Source organism: Zeus faber (assembly GCF_960531495.2).
Source record: "Zeus faber genome assembly, chromosome: 8".
Taxonomy (NCBI): domain Eukaryota; kingdom Metazoa; phylum Chordata; class Actinopteri; order Zeiformes; family Zeidae; genus Zeus; species Zeus faber.
The window spans coordinates 1,487,027-1,503,435 of NC_137195.1; the positions used below are offsets into that span (position 1 = coordinate 1,487,027).

At 43.0% G+C, this 16,409-nt stretch overlaps 1 protein-coding gene across 1 annotated transcript; it reads right to left on the minus strand.

Moving 5' to 3' along the window:
• Positions 1–349: 349 nt before the first annotated feature.
• On the minus strand, positions 350–11,648 carry aldh5a1 (aldehyde dehydrogenase 5 family, member A1 (succinate-semialdehyde dehydrogenase)). The gene is made up of 10 exons (XM_080005087.1): positions 11,272–11,648; positions 8,540–8,623; positions 8,014–8,184; positions 6,940–7,056; positions 6,054–6,197; positions 5,428–5,571; positions 5,144–5,302; positions 4,866–5,029; positions 2,879–2,937; positions 350–1,539 (listed from the first exon to the last, which is right to left on the minus strand). Exons 1-10 carry the CDS (start codon positions 11,536–11,538, stop codon positions 1,328–1,330), a joined length of 1,521 nt encoding a protein of 506 aa, XP_079861213.1. The 5' UTR covers positions 11,539–11,648; the 3' UTR covers positions 350–1,327.
• Positions 11,649–16,409: the final 4,761 nt, after the last annotated feature.

The window sequence follows — 16,409 nt, forward strand, 5'->3', positions numbered from 1 at the left end:
TTACGATCACAAATGATATCCTGTATATTATGACTTTGTGGAGGAATTCTCAATTAAAAAGTAGATGCAGTCAACATAAAAATGGATTAAAACAGGTGCGATGTCAAGTTTTTCACAAAGTTTGTGGGTAAATGATGGTAGTTCTCTTTTTATTTGTAGTATTTTTTAAACATCCCATCAGCCATAACTTTTTGGGAGAATTTAAACGGTGCAATGAGAAGGCTGTCGGATGGTTTTTGCAGATTATTATTTGAATAAATAAAAAGTGTAAATGTTTATTCATATAAAATGTGCTGACGAAACGGTGCATCACATAAAGTTAAATCATATTAATTTCAGAGAAACGATATCAAACATGAAAATTCTCTTTAATTTTCCAGGATTCTGTGTCATTATCAAACTCATAACGACAACACAAAACAATCAGGAACAATTGTCCAAAGACGGATATCTGTCTTATATCTAATATTATATCAATTAATATATTAATATATTATATATTCATATATATATTATATTATATATATTATTATATTATTATACATGATATCTAAGTATTCAAAGTATTACACCAAGTATTACAGTCTGTTGATGGTGCAGCAGCTTTAAAAACTACACTGGTTTTTATCTTATTTACAACCATAATAAACAGTGACTGGACACAGAGACATGAAAATACTCATCTTACCCAGGAACAGTGCTGATACTACGGTAGTGTTCGTACTACTATTACTAATAATAGTCACAGTACTGTAGTACTGTAGTATTAGTACTACTACTAATAAGTCACAGTACTGTAGTATTGCTGTAGTATTAGTACTACTACTAATAAGTCACAGTACTGTAGGTAACATATCAACAAGACACTGAAAATGATTTGACTTGTTTTAACATCTTCCAATAAAAAATATAGACTTTGTTTTGACACCAAGTCTTCCTCGTGCACAACAACAAAGAAACATTTTCAGCATTTAGCAAAAGGTCGTTTGGAACTGTAAAGACAAGGCTTTGCTCAATATACAAATACTCTAGTAATCATTAACAGCATGGTTTTGATATATTTATTGATTGGCACAAGTGTTGCTCAGAGGCGACAATGACTTGAGGCGGAGTGAGACACTCAGACACACAGACACACAGACACATCGTGGATCAGTCACAATCTGACGAGAACGAGTCGATGTTTTTACAATCACTGACTTGAGCTTCTAAAAACCTTGAACAAAGTTCATTTCCCCCTAAATATAAACACATCAAATTAGGCTGGTAGATCAAATCCCACGGGAGCATTAACACCATGGATCTATGCCTCAAACACCGGGGTCACTCAGGGCCCCAGCCCCCCCCAGCACACGTACTTCACTTCCAGGTACTCGTCGATGCCGTACTTGGAGCCCTCGCGCCCTTGGCCCGACTGCTTGACGCCCCCGAACAGGCCCTCGGGGCAGGACAACAGGCCTTCGTTGACGCCCACCATGCCCACCTCCAGGGCCTCGGCCACCCGCCACAGCTGCCCCGGGTCCTGGGAGAAGAAGTATCCTGCGAGAGGAAGCGGGGGCTTTAAACCATGTCCAACGAGCTGCACCGCAAACTCAATCCAAGCAGCTCATCACTACTTACTATTACTTTACCACCTTTCTTGATCTCTACTTACTTGAGCCGTTGGTTACTTATTTTTTCATATTTTGGGACTACTGTGTTTTATCGTCTCACTCTGAAACATCTGAAATTCCCACTTTGCTTCCGACTTGTTATTTTGCCGCCACTTTTTCCTGTAATCTTGTTTTAATGTATTGTATTTACTTTGTGCCTTTGTGTTTATTTGATTAAAGGCTCTTTGAATACCTTGGAAAACACTATAAAAATAAAATGTATTATTATTATTATAATTAGTAATAAGTACGTGACCTGAGGTCCCTGATGGAGTTGGAGTCTGGAAGGAGCTCTCAGCCGCAGCCCTGACAACGATCTGTCGCATCATAGGTGCTTGATATTAAGTGTTCAAGCACCGCCGCACACTTCATGTCATTGCAGGTTGTTATGGCAACATTTCGCTGTGCTACCACAGCTTTCCAGCCCCAACACACAGGACGTGTCCAGAGGAGCGACTGCACCTCGACAGGTGTGCCCCCACTTTGTGGAAGCTTTTGACGACGGCTCCAAAATATTCAACTTTTTGAGCCAAAATAGCCCAGAATCAGTAACTTCCAACAGCTCCTGAAAGCTGAGGCTTTCACTGACCTTTAAGGACAGTTCAGCTGAGAAGACGACGTGAGAAGCTAACGTCATGACTTTGGATCCAACTTTAAACCAACGTATGAAGCTTTAAAAGGGATATTGAGAGCTCCCCCTATTCTATTGTTCTATTCTATCATTCTCTTGTTGAACTCACAAGAAATTGGAAAAATTGGAACAGTATGGATCCAAAATGATGGACGTGGACCGTTCCCTGCAGCTGTTTAGTTTGTACATTTGTGTACGACGCTGTCCGTGCAATGTCACTGATGCTGAAATAATGTGAAATTCATGCTTTTCCAAATAAATAAAAAACGCCCAAAAAACAAAAGGTTTTAAAGTATTTTTAGAGAGGTTTTCTGCTCTAAGGTCTCATCTTAGCTCTGGAAGGTGGCACCACACGCTCACCACGTGGTTCATCTTCCAGCAGAGGCCCAGGTCCGGCTGGACCGGCTGTGTTCTCACTCCGTATGAAACATGAGTTAATATTTGAACATCTGTTGTCGTAAAAGAAATTAAACATTACCCAGGAACTGACCGATGGGTGCAAAGTCTCTTTTCTGCCACTTCACATCTAAAAGGTACTTTCAAAAAAGAATGTTCACTTAAAATATATTTTATTTAAGTTGTTGCTCTTCCTCACCTGCCAGGCCGACCGCCGACGCGTTGGCGATGGCCAGCGCCTCCTCCTCACTGTCAAACCTGCCCAGAGTAAAGAGAATGATCCTTTTATTAGATGACAATTAGTAGTAGTAGTAGTAGTAGTAGTACTTTTTATTAATAGTAATATTATTATTATTATTATTATTACTATTATTATTATTATTAGTAGTAGTAATATTATTAGTAGTAGTAGTAGTAGTACTTTTTATTATTAGTAATATTATTATTATTAGTAGTAGTAGTAGTAGTAGTAGTAGTAGTACTTTTTATTATTAGTAATATTATTATTATTATTATTAATAGTAGTAATATTATTATTAGTAGTAGTACTTTTTATTATTAGTAATATTATTATTATTATTAGTAGTAGTAGTAGTAGTAGTAGTAGTAGTAGTAGTAGTAGTAGTAGTAATATTATCATTATTAGTAGTAGTTTTTATTATTATTATTAGTAATATTATTATTATTATTATTAGTAGTAGTAGTAGTAGTAGTAGTAGTAGTAGTAGTAGTAGTTGTAGTAGTACTATTATTAGTAGTAGTAGCAGCTTTTATTATTAGTATTATAAGTAATATTATTATTATTAGTAGTAGTAGTAGTAGTAGTAGTAGTAATATTATTATTAGTAGTAGTACTTTTTATTATTAGTAATATTATTATTAGTAGCAGCAGTAGCAGAAGTATTATAATAATAACTATTAGTAGTAGTAGTAGTAGTAATAATATTATTATTAGTAGTAGTAGTTTTTATTATTATTATTAGTAATTTTATTATTATTAGTAGTAGTAGTAGTAGTATTATTACTATTATTAGTAGTAGTAGCAGCTTTTATTATTAGTAGTATTATTAGTAATATTATTATTAGTAGTAGTAGTAGTATTTATTATTAGTATTATTAGTAATATTATTATTAGTAGTAGTATTTATTATTATTAGTAATATTATTATTAGTAGCAGCAGTAGCAGTATAATAATAAGTATTATTATTAGTAGTAGTAGTATTATTAGTACTATTATTAGTAGTAGTAGTTTTTATTATTAGAAGAGTTATTAGTAATATTATTATTAGTAGTAGTAGTATTTATTAGTATTATTAGTATTATTAGTAATATAATTAGAAGTAGTTGCAGTAGTTATTATTATTATTATTATTAGTAATATTATTATATTTAGTAGTAGCAGTATTATAATAATAAGTATTATTCTTATTCTTATTCTTATTAGTAGTAGTAGTAGTAGTAGTAGTAGTAGTAGTAGTATAATAAGTATTATTATTATTATTATTATTATTAGTAGCAGTAGTAGTAGTAGTATTATAATAACAAGTATTATTATTATTATTATTATATGAGGGGGGGTGGGTGGATGGTAGTGACCTGACCATAAGGAATTTGAAAGTTTACATCCACAATTTGGGATTGAATACCCCCGCACAGCGCGGTGGGGCCCAGTGGACGGAGTGGTCGCGGGGGCCTCTCTGCCCACGGGAGGGACGGGGCCCCTGCTGTGCCACGGTCGACCGGGCAGAACCCGCGAGTACAAGACCTGTGGTGCAGGGGTGGAGTGAAGGAGCTGCTCCATCACATGTTGCTGGAGGTGAAAACGTATAGGAATAAGTCCCATTACTGCCGACCGCCTAAAACAGGGGACGACTGGTGGGAAAAGGACGATTCACTCCAAAGCATCAGCCGACATGATGTAAATAATGTGAAAGTCGAGTTTAAAGTCTGAACTTCATCTCAAAGTGATGGTTTCATTTTCAATCCATCGGTTGGAGTCGAAAAAACAACTAAACACGTCTCACTGTCCAAGTTGTCCCAGTCAGCACTGTGTACTAGCAATAGTAGTAGTAGGTGTAGTACTCACAGAAGAAGTAGTAGGTGTAGTACTATAGTAGTAGTACTAGGTAGGAGTAGTAGTCATAGGTGTAGTATTAATAGTAGTAGTACTAGGTAGGAGCAGTACCTGATAACTGGCAGTACAGGGCCAAAGGTCTCCTCCTGGGTGCACAGCATCTCCATGGTAACGCCCTCCAGCAGGGTGGGCTCCATGAAGGAGCCCTGCAGCCGCCGCCCGCCACGCACCACCCGGGCTCCACGGGCCACAGCATCCAACACCTGCTTCTCCACCTGCACACGGAGAGTACATAGTACACGCAGAGTACATGCCTGCACAGGCCTGAGTCCAGAGCTTGACTGGTTCTACTGGTCTCACTGGTTCTACTGGTCTCACTGGTCCGGTACCTTCTCCACGGCCCGGGCGTTGATCAGCGGACCCTGTGTGGTTGTGGGATCCAGCCCGTGCCCCAGGCGGAGCTCCTTGTCCATGGCGACCGCCAGCTTCTCCACGAAACAGTCATGGATCCCGCTCTGGACCAGAAAGCGGTTGCCGCACACGCACGTCTACAGGAAGCGGAGAGCGATGTCACTTCCTGGACAAAACCTTTTTGTAGCCGAGTTCCATCGCACAACAACCCAGGGCGTGGTCCGCCCCCCCGGAGGGACCCGCGGCCGCCCTCGCTCCTCACCTGCCCGGAGTTCCTGAACTTGGATGCCATGGCGCTGGCCACGGCCCGGTCCACGTCGGCGCTGTCGAACACGATGAAGGGGGCGTGGCCTCCCAGCTCCATGGAAACCCTCTTGACCGTGTCGGCCGCGAGTTTGAGCAGGACCTGAGCAGCGACAAAAGAACGAATAACAACAACAAAAATCATTTTCCTCAGTGTGTTGGAGGGAAAATCACCCAATTCACATCCTGTTTCTTCCAACGCTGGGTTAAAACTCCCCTTAAATTTGGGTTGGAAACCTATGACCGTGGAACAATTGAACAAAAAGATCAAAATCTGATGAAATCATTTTGAGATACACACACACACACACACACACACACACACACACACACACACACACACACACACACACACACACACACACACAGTGAAGATAAACTTTACAGCGGCCACAACAAAACCTTAAAAATATAAAAGTATAAACAACTCTCCAACACCATTTAAATTCCACCGCTTCTCATGGTTATTCTGCCTAAATGCACCTTCACGCCACATCGTTTTTCTGTTTCTACTCTGGCTCAGAGTGAAATAGTACGTTCTCTGTGAGAACCAGGAAGAGATGCAGATGAGGGGCCCTCACTGACCTTCCCCGTGGCCGTGGAGCCAGTGAAGGAGATCTTCTGCACCAGGGGGTCCGTGCACAGAACCTCCCCCACCGAGGGGGTCTTCTCCTTGGAGCAGGGGACCACGTTGAACACCCCCGCTGGGACCCCGGCCTGGGCAGCCAGCTACACACACACACACACACACACACACACACACACACACACACCCCGTTGGCTAATTGTTTCAGGTATTAAATATTAATATTAAATTCTCTCCAATTGTTACTAGTAACTATTGCAGTGTTACTACTCACTATTAGTTGAGTACTAGTACTTATTCATTAGTGACTGGTGCCTTCTCCAGTAACACAATTTGTTTAACCAGTAACGATGTATGTTTTACTCGCCATGAGAGATGAGGAGACGAAACATCTCGTTGATAAGTTCAGTTTAATTTAAGACATTACGAGTAAAAATTAAAAATATTACTTAGCTAATAAATACCTAATATACAAGCACTAGTACTTGTATATTAGCGACTAGTAACACTGTAATAGTTACAAGTAACAATTGGAAGTTACTAGTAACGAATATATAAGTACTAATACATTTTGACTAGTACAACTAAACGGGTTACTAATACAATTGGAAGTTACTAGTATCTAATAAATAAGTACTAATACATTTTGACTAGTACTAGTTACTGTTTGAATAGCAACTAGTAACTAAAGTATAAGAACTAGTAACTAGTTGGTCCTATGGATGAAATGCCACATATTGGGTTTGGATCCTTTGTGTACTTGCTGACTGGGTGTGTCCTTGTGTCATTTTAAAGGTTTGTATGTATTTGATCTTCATGATAAACTGTGTTTCCTCGTGTGTTTTGAGTTCAGTGTTTTATTTTGGGAGGTAGCGGCGCTCCGACCTCGGCCAGCGCCAGCGCCGACAGGGGCGTGTCCTCCGCCGGTTTCACCACCACGGTGCAGCCGGCCGCCAGCGCCGCCGCCGCCTTCCTGGTGATCATGGCGCTGGGGAAGTTCCACTGGGGGGGGGATGAGAAGGTCAGAGGTCGTCAGAGGTCATTAGCAAAACATCAGTATTCTTGGACTCCGCCCAGCGCTTAGGTGCAAATCATCTCTGTTCTGTGCAGGTAAGTTCTGTATATTTGGAACAGAGGGGTCAGCATCAAACAAACAGGGCCAGGTGATTCTAGAAACTGTGACAAGAAGCATTCCCTTCAGGTCAGAGAGTGACTGTAAATGTAAAAGTGAATGTAAAAGTCTCCGCCCTGGAAGGAGTTTTCCAAAAGCTTTTTCTCTAGTTCCTGAAACATCGTTTTGGTGCGGATAGAGCCAAAACACCGGAAAATATGACGTTTTCACAAATATTCACATCGTTTGGACACGACATCAGACATTTGAAGGAGGGACGGATGGGGCGAGGGACGATGGAATCGATTCTAAATATATATAATATTTGTTGGATAACAAAACTATTTCATTATATGAAACTCGCTTCGGGCTTTCTTTTTGTGCATTCTTTTTTTTTTCTACCAGGTGAAAAATCAGAAGACGCTTCCACATCAGCAATTTGTTTATTATTATTATTATTATTATTATTATTATAATTATTTTTACAATTATGATTATTATTATTATTATTAATAATAATAATAATAATATCATAGCAGATTATTATCCAGAAAATAGCACCAAACTGCTGCCATCTCTGCACTCCATAGTTGCCCTGGGTCCAGCCGACCACCGGACGTTAGTATTATTATATTATTCTAATATTATATTATTATTCCACTCTCCACCCACTGGTGAGACGGATAAGACCAAAGGAATCACATCTAAACAGGCTTAAAACAAATTAACTGTCCTCTTTTTCCTCGACTCTTTTGGAATTGACCCTCCATCTCTAGTCTTAGGGCCTGCAGACGCCCTGGACGTGTGAACGGGGTGAGAGGTGTGCGGCGTCTCGATTGGCTGCTGACCGGCGTGATGAGCGAGGCCACGCCCACCGGCTGCTTCAGGAGGAGAATCCTGCGGTCGCGGCCGGGGGAGGGGACCACGTCGCCGTACGTCCGACGAGCCTCCTCGGAAAACCACTCGAGGAAAGAGGCCGAGTACGAAACCTCCCCCGCAGCCTCCGCCAGAGGCTTTCCCTGAGAGACAGACAGGCAGCGAGACAGAGAGAGAGACGGGCAGGGAGAGAGAGAGGGAGAGAGAGAGACAGATGTGGAGAGAGAAACGGAGAGAGAGAGAAACACCGGCAAGACGGACATTGAGAGAGAGAAAGAGAGAGACAGGGAGGGACAGGCAGACAGACAGGTAAATTAATTCAGCCATTAAACAAAAGAGGAAGTGAAATAAAGTTGGTGAACAGAATGACAGTAAATGTTCTTTAAAAAGGTGTGGATGAGAGCTTCATGTGGAGTTGTACAACATGTTGACGTAGTTGTACATGGATCATTTGAACTAAGGTGCAGTGATGCAGATGGTGTAAAGCACTACACTCACACACTCCACCGTGATGAGCGTCGCCAGCTCATCCTTGTTCTGCACCATCAGCTCGAACCACCGCCTCAAGATGGCGCCGCGCTCCTGAAACATAAAAATGAAAATGCACATTTGCGTTGATTCTCTGTGCGACACCAGACAGGTCAGCTACAATTATTTTACATTATTCTACATTCTACTTTAAACGATATAATTCTATATTATTATACATTAAACTACATTTTTCTACATTAAACTTCATAATTGTACATTATTCTACATTAAACAACATTAGTGAGCAGATCCAAAATGAGATCCGGACAATTACATCTCAACTTGAAAATATCATCCATCAAAAGACACAATTGCTCATGCAACAAACAAGAGCAAATTATTTGGAATTCATTGACAAATCTGGTAAATTTCTTGCCAATCAATTGAAACACGATAGAGAAAAAACACTTATTACAGCCATCAAAGAGCCACAGGGTAGGGTAACATACACCCCACAAGACATCAATAACATATTTAGAGACTTTTATAATAAGCTTTATTACTCGGATAATGAATCTAATATATATCAAACATTCACTCATTCCTTGATGATATTGACCTCCTTAAACTTTAACAGAGCAGGCTACACACTAGATCAACCACTTCCTCTTGAACTCAGGAAAGCTCTCTTCTCTATGCACAACAATGAATCACCTGGATCAGACGGCTACACAGTGGAGATCTACAAACACTTCTGGCGACTTATAATCCCCATTATTCATCACAATGCTTACAGAGGTCAACCTCCACCATGCCTCCGCACATGAATACCGAGCACTGGGGTTTTCCGGGGTGGTCGCTGGCGGGTCGGTGTGGGGGCGTGGTTGGCCCCCCTGTCGGCTGAGCTGGAGTCCTGATGGCTGGCGCCTGGTGCTGCGACCTGACCAACAGGTCTGTAGACGATGCAGTAAACTTGGCCCTTCACTTCATCCTCCAGCACCTGGACTCCTCAGGAATGTACGCAAGGATCCCGTTTGTGGATTTCAGCTCCGCCTTTAACACAATCATCCCCGCACTTCTGTAGGACAAGCTCTCCCAGCTGAGCCTGACTGACTCCACCGGCAGGTGGATCATGGACTTCCTGTCTGACAGGAAGCAGCACATGAAACTGGGAAAACACGTCTGACTCCAGGACTACCAGCACCGATTCCCCTCAAGGCTGCATTCTTTCTCCTCTGCTCTGCTCCCTGTACACCAACAGCTGCACCTCCAGCCACCAGTCTGTCAAGTTCCTGAAATTTGCAGACGACACCACCCTCATTGGGCTCATCTCTGGTGGGGATGAGTCCTGGGAGCTTGACCATCTGGTGACTAGGTGCAACCAGAACAACCTGGAGCTCAACGCTGTAAAGACAGTGGAGATGGTTGTGGACTTCATAAAGAACGCAGCCCCACTCACCCCCATCACCCTGTGTGACTCCCCAGTCGACTCTGTGGCGTCCTGCAGCAAATGCCACAAATGCACATATCTGTATATACATAGGCATATTCCTTCTATCTATTCCATTCTATTTCAATTCATTTTTATTGTATTTTATTCTATATATTCTTATCTTATTCTATAAGTATTCCACTTACTGTATTACGTTTTAGGAGTCAGTTAGTCGGTCTATTAGAAAGGAATTTTCTACTTTTTATTTTATTTTTTATTTTTTCCCTAGGACTTCTTGTGTGCTATCACCGGGTGCGTTGCATTACATTTCACTGCATATATGTATGAAAGTATGTATATGTATGTGACAAATAAAAAATCTTGAATCTTGAATCTTGAATCTTGAAGAAAGCCCAGCAGAGGACGTACTTCCTGCGGCAGCTGAGGAAGTTCAACCGCCAGAGATGATGATGGTGCACTTCTACACCTCTATCATTGAATCCGTGCTCACCTCCTCCATCACCATCTGGTATGCTACTGCAACCACCAAGGACAAGGACAGACTGCAGCGTGTCATTGGCTCTGCTGAGAAGGTGATTGGCTGCAATCTACCATCTCTCCAGGACCTGTAGGCCTCCAGCACCTGTAGGCCTCCAGGACCTGTAGGCCTCCAGGACCCTGAGGCGTGCAGGTAAGATGGTGGCTGACCCCTCCCTCCCCGGACACAAGCTGTGTGAACCTCTTCCCTCTGGTGTGAGCAGGAGGCTGCTCCAACAAGAACAAAACCTCTCGTCTCAACAACACAACAGCTTCTTCCTGTAGGCAACTGGCCTCATCAACCAGGCCCCTCCTCCACTACGCCTTCAACCAATAAGTACTGAATAAGTACTCTACGTCAATGCGTTACATTAACGCACATTCCTCATTTTCTGGACTTTATCCGTGAACATTGCACACACTGTTACACTTTATACTGAGCATTTGCACATTCCTGCACAAACTGTACAGCTTTATTTAAAAAAAAACAAAAAAAAAAAACAGCCTTATTTGACATATTCTAATACAGTATATTTCACCAATATTTTACTTATTGTTTTACATTTATGTTTAATGTTTGCACCGAACACCAAGACAAGTAGAACTTCTGGTCGGATATGGCCGCCAACACTTTTCAATTGGGCCGTGAGTCCAAACATTTTGGGAACCACTGGTACAGATTAAACAACATTATACTATATTATTCCACATTAAACTACATTAAACTACATTAAACTACATTATTCGACATTATTCTGCATTATACCACATTAAACCACATTATTCCCACCTTGCCAGTGCGCTGCTTCCACCCATGGAAGGCCCGGTGCGCAGCGTCCACAGCTCGCATGGCCTCCCCGGGTCCGCAGTCGCTCACCCGGGCGACCTCCTCTCCGGTGGCGGGGTCTAGCACCGGGAAGTCGGAGGCTGCGGAGATCCACTGTCCGTCCACGTAGCCGCGGGTCCGAAGCAGCGCAGCGGAGACGTCGAGGCCGTAGCTCCGCTGCATGGCGCGCAGGACCGGGAGCCGAGCTGTCAGCAGGTGGGCGATCCGCATGACGGAGCTGCTCGGCCGGGGACGGGGCTGCTCGGCCGGGGACGGGGCTGCTCGGCCGGGGACGGAGACTGCGCCGACCGGTCTGGAGGCTCCGGGAGGCGGCGCGGCAGGTCACGTGAGCCGCACAAACGAACAGAGGAAGCAGCTGATTTGTATGGAAGCCTGGAGGGCAGTGTTTCTCGAAGGGGGCTATGCGTACCTCTAGGGGTAGTGCAGGGGTACTACAAGGGGTACTCCGAAAACAAGATAAAATAGCTTTAAAACTATTGGTTATATATAAGTTTAAGTTCATAATGTAAATAAACAAATGAGACGCACATACACACTGCAACATCATTTATGTTCATTCTATGTTTTTCTGCCCAATGCCAGTGTACTCAACTGAAAAAGAACTTAGAGTGGATGACTAAAAAAAAGTTTGAGAACCACTGCTATAGGGGGACTGTATTACAAATCCAAATGTAATTCCACCATAACACTAAAAATTTGTGAGGGGCTCTGATATAAAAGACGTCTTACTAATTCGTGGAATGAGGGGTGCTGAATGCTGGACTCTCCCCCGGCTCATCGTGACCAGGCTCCAGGTGAAAATACGCCCGCCACCCGTCTCCAGGGGTCAGGAAAGAAGAGGCTTGACTGCACCTGGCTAGGAGTGTCACTGGTCCGGAACAATCTCCGACACTTACTGGCTGACAACGTGGAAGATAGAGTCTCTCCTGAGCACAGATGATTCCATTGATGGAAAATGGTCTTCCGTCTCTCCAAGGCTTCATGAGGCAGCATCCCAATGCATCGGCCACAAGAGCAGAAAGCACCGGGACCGGTTTAATGACAACACAGGCACAATATCTAGATCACGCAAAGGCATGCACATAGCACAATGCTGTACTCAACAACCCTACATCAGCTGTACTCCGGAAAAATGGCAAGCATCTAGGAGAGAGGTGCAGTCAAAATTGCATGCCCTGTAGAATGAGTGGTGGACATCGAAGGCAAATTAAATAGAATCCCATTCAGATTAAAACTATATGCACAACAAATGATGCAGCCCAATAAACTGCTCTGTCTCAGCCTTGAAGTCTGATGACAGTACAACTTTCAAAGTACGAGAAGCTCATCACAAAAAGCTGGGCAGAACATTTTGAAACCCTAATGAATCAGCCCCCTCCAAAAGACCCCTCAGTCTTAGATGAACCACCTGTCCGCCTCACCATCCAAGACCTCGACCTACCGCCAACTTTTGAAGAGGTTCAATGTTCAGTAAAGTCTCTGACCCTGACAGCATCCCTTCAAAGATCTTTAAACAGGGGGGCTACCTCTGCACTCGTGCACTTTTGCAGTTTGTCACATGTGTCTGGAAGAATCAAATTGCCAACAGGGAGCTTCTACCAATATCCTCCTGAAGTTTGGCTGCCCGAAAACTGCGGAACAACACACAGAGGAACCAATTTCTACAGGCATAGAAATAGATAATTGCATTTTCATTGTAATGTTCCCTCAAATAACACATACATGTGGAAAATGATGATGCTTTTACTATAGTCCCCTATGGGCTTCCGTACAGTCCCCCGTGGGCTCCAGAGCAGTCCCCTATAGGCTTCCCGTACATGACTGTTGACCAGAACACTGTGTTGTAAACGGGTTCAGTACTCAACACTTCATTTGACAGAATGAACATCACCATCTGTTGGTGAAATGAAGATATCGCAACAACTCTCAGTACCGATTATGTACAGTATACTGTATATACTACCGATTATATACAGTATACTGTATATAGTAACGATTTTATACAGTATACTGTATATAATACTGACTATATACAGTATACAGTCGGTACCAAGAGTTGTATATATTATATACATTATATATACACAGTATATACTATATACACACACACACACAACTCACAAAAAGTTTGGGATATTCGGCTTTCGGGTGAAATTTATGGAAAATGTAAAAAGTTGACGCTCCAGTGATATGATGAAAGTAGAGCATTTAAGTAGAAGATACAATGGTGATTTCCTCATCTCAAACAATGTGTTGAAACAAAAGCCAACAACCGTGGTGGGTTTACCACAACAACAAATGTCAACGTCTCAATAACTTGTCATGTGACCTTGAGCATCAGTTACAGCTTGACAACCACGTCTCATGCTGTTCACAAGTCGTTATTGTCTGCTGAGGCCTTGGCCCCCCACTCTTCTTGAAGGGGGCCCTCAGGTCATTGAGGTTCTAGGGTACAGAGTTAGGAGCCTCTACACAGCCACTCAGCTGATCCCACAGGTTTTCAATGGGATTCAGGTCTGGAGAAAGTGCAGGCCACTCCATTTGAGGTTCCCCAGTCTCCAGCAGCCGTTCCCTAATGATGCCACCTCCATGAGCTGGAGCGCTGTCGTCCATGAAGATGAAATGAGGCCTGTGTTGTTCATGCAGGGGCACAATGACTGGATGAATGATGTCATTCAGGTAGTATGGGCTTGTCACTGCACCATTCACAAAGTGTAGGGCAGTTCTGTATTGACCAGACACACCTGCCCACACTGTACCACCACCACCACCAAAGGCTCGTCTGGTGATAACAGTGGCTGATGCGTAGCGCTCTCCTTGACGTCTCCAACATTGTTGGCGGCCATCATTTCTGGTCAAGGTGAATGGACTTTCATCAGAGAACAGCGTTGAGGCCCCTGGTCCCTGGTCCCCGGTCCAGCGTCAACACTCCCTGGCCCTTGCAAGACCATGATGCCTGTGCCTGGTGGTGTGGTCAGGTACCCTTGCAGGTGGTCTAGCACGCAGACCACGCTGATGGAAACAGGTTGGAATGGTCTGACGTGACACTTGGTGCCTCTCACCTCCCTTAAATGTGCCTGGAGTTGAGTGGCATCATCCTGCAGTTGCGCAGGGCACTGTTCACAGTGAAGCGCTCATCAGTGTGGGATGTGGCCAAAGGACGTTCACTTCTATGCCTTTCTGTGACACTAAGCTCAGTGGCCACTTCCCTCTGACAACATCCTGTTTGAAGCCTCGCAAGGCGAGGTGCTGTTGATCAGTTGTTGGTGTGGTCTTGGTCTCATGATGTCAACATGTGAACAGCATGATGAAGAGGACTGTTTAGATACCAACTCTAATTGAACCAGGAAATGCATTGGTGGATTCATGGAACCAGGTGGATTCATGGATCAAACACCTGTTGTGAATTTTTCCGTTCAGCTCCTTGTTAGAGAACAGCAAGTTGTGCAAAAAGTACTGAAACATTGAACAGTTGGACATGTGCATTCACAAGTTTAGAGAAGGTCAAATGAAGTTCACCTGGAAAGGTTATAGTGCATTTTAGCTCCATCCTGAAATTTCACCGAAAGCCCAATATCCCTAACTTTTTGTGAGTAGTGTGTGTATATATATATATATATATATACACACACACAGAGTATACAGTGGGGCAAAAAAGTATTTATTCAGCCACCAATTGTGCAAGTTCTCCCACTTAAAAAGATGAGAGAGGCCTGTAATTTTCATCATAGCTACACTTGGACTATGAGAGACAGAATGGGGGGGAATCCAGGAAATCACATTGTAGGATTTTTAATGAATTAATTGGTAAATTCCTCAGTAAAATAAGTATTTGGTCACCTACAAACAAGCAAGATTTCTGGCTTTCACAGACCTGTAACTTTTTCTTTAAGAGGCTCCTCTGTCCTCCACTCGTTACCTGTATTAATGGCACCTGTTTGAACTCCTTATCAGTATAAAAGACACTGTCCACAACCTCAAACAGTCACACTCCAAACTCCACTATGACCAAGACCAAAGAGCTGTCAAAGGACACCAGAAACAAAATTGTAGACCTGCACCAGGCTGGGAAGACTGAATCTGCAATAGGTAAGCAGCTTGTTGTGAAGAAATCAACTGTGGGAGAAGTTATTAGAAAATGGAAGACATACAAGACCACTGATAATCTCCCTCCATCTGGGGCTCCATGCAAGATCTCACCCCGTGGGGTCAAAATGATCACAAGAACGGTGAGAAAACATCCCAGAACCACACGGGGGGACCTAGTGAATGACCTGCAGAGAGCTGGGAGCAAAGTAACAAAGGCTACCATCAGTAAATCCTGCAGTGCCAGACGTGTCCCCCTGCTTAAGCCAGTACATGTCCAGGCCCGTCTGAAGTTTGCTGGAGAGCATTTGGATGATCCAGAAGAGGATTGGGAGAATGTCATATGGTCAGATGAAACAAATAGAACTTTTTGGTAAAAACTCAACTTGTCGTGTTTGGAGGAGAAAGAAAGCTGAGTTGCATCCAAAGAACACCATACCTACTGTGAAGCATGGGGGTGGAAACATCATGCTTTGGGGCTGTTTTTCTGCAAAGGGACCAGGACGACTGATCCGTGTAAAGAAAAGAATGAATGGGGCCATGTATCGTGAGATTTTGAGTGAAATCAGACTCTGATTTTCAGAATTTTTTTTTTCTCATTTTGTCTCTCAGGCCTCACTCATCTTTTTAAGTGGGAGAACTTGCACAATTGGTGGCTGACTAAATACTTTTTTGCCCCACTGTATATTTTATGTATGAACACTCCCTGACCCTGTATATTATATATACACAGTGTATGCATGTGTGTGTGTGTGTGTGTGTGTGTATATATATGAACACTCTCTGACCCGGTGCATGAGGTGCAGTGAGATGGGTTCAGCCTCCGACAGTAGCCCCAGGTTCAATTCCCTGAGTGTCAGCTGACTGTTGTTCCAAACTTGGATCAAATCTACAGTTTGAGAGCAAATCTGTTTTTACAGTAAATGCAAAGACAGGAGAAAATAGAAGACAGGCAGAAGGAAATCAAATCATTTCCTGCTCCATCTCCATCATCA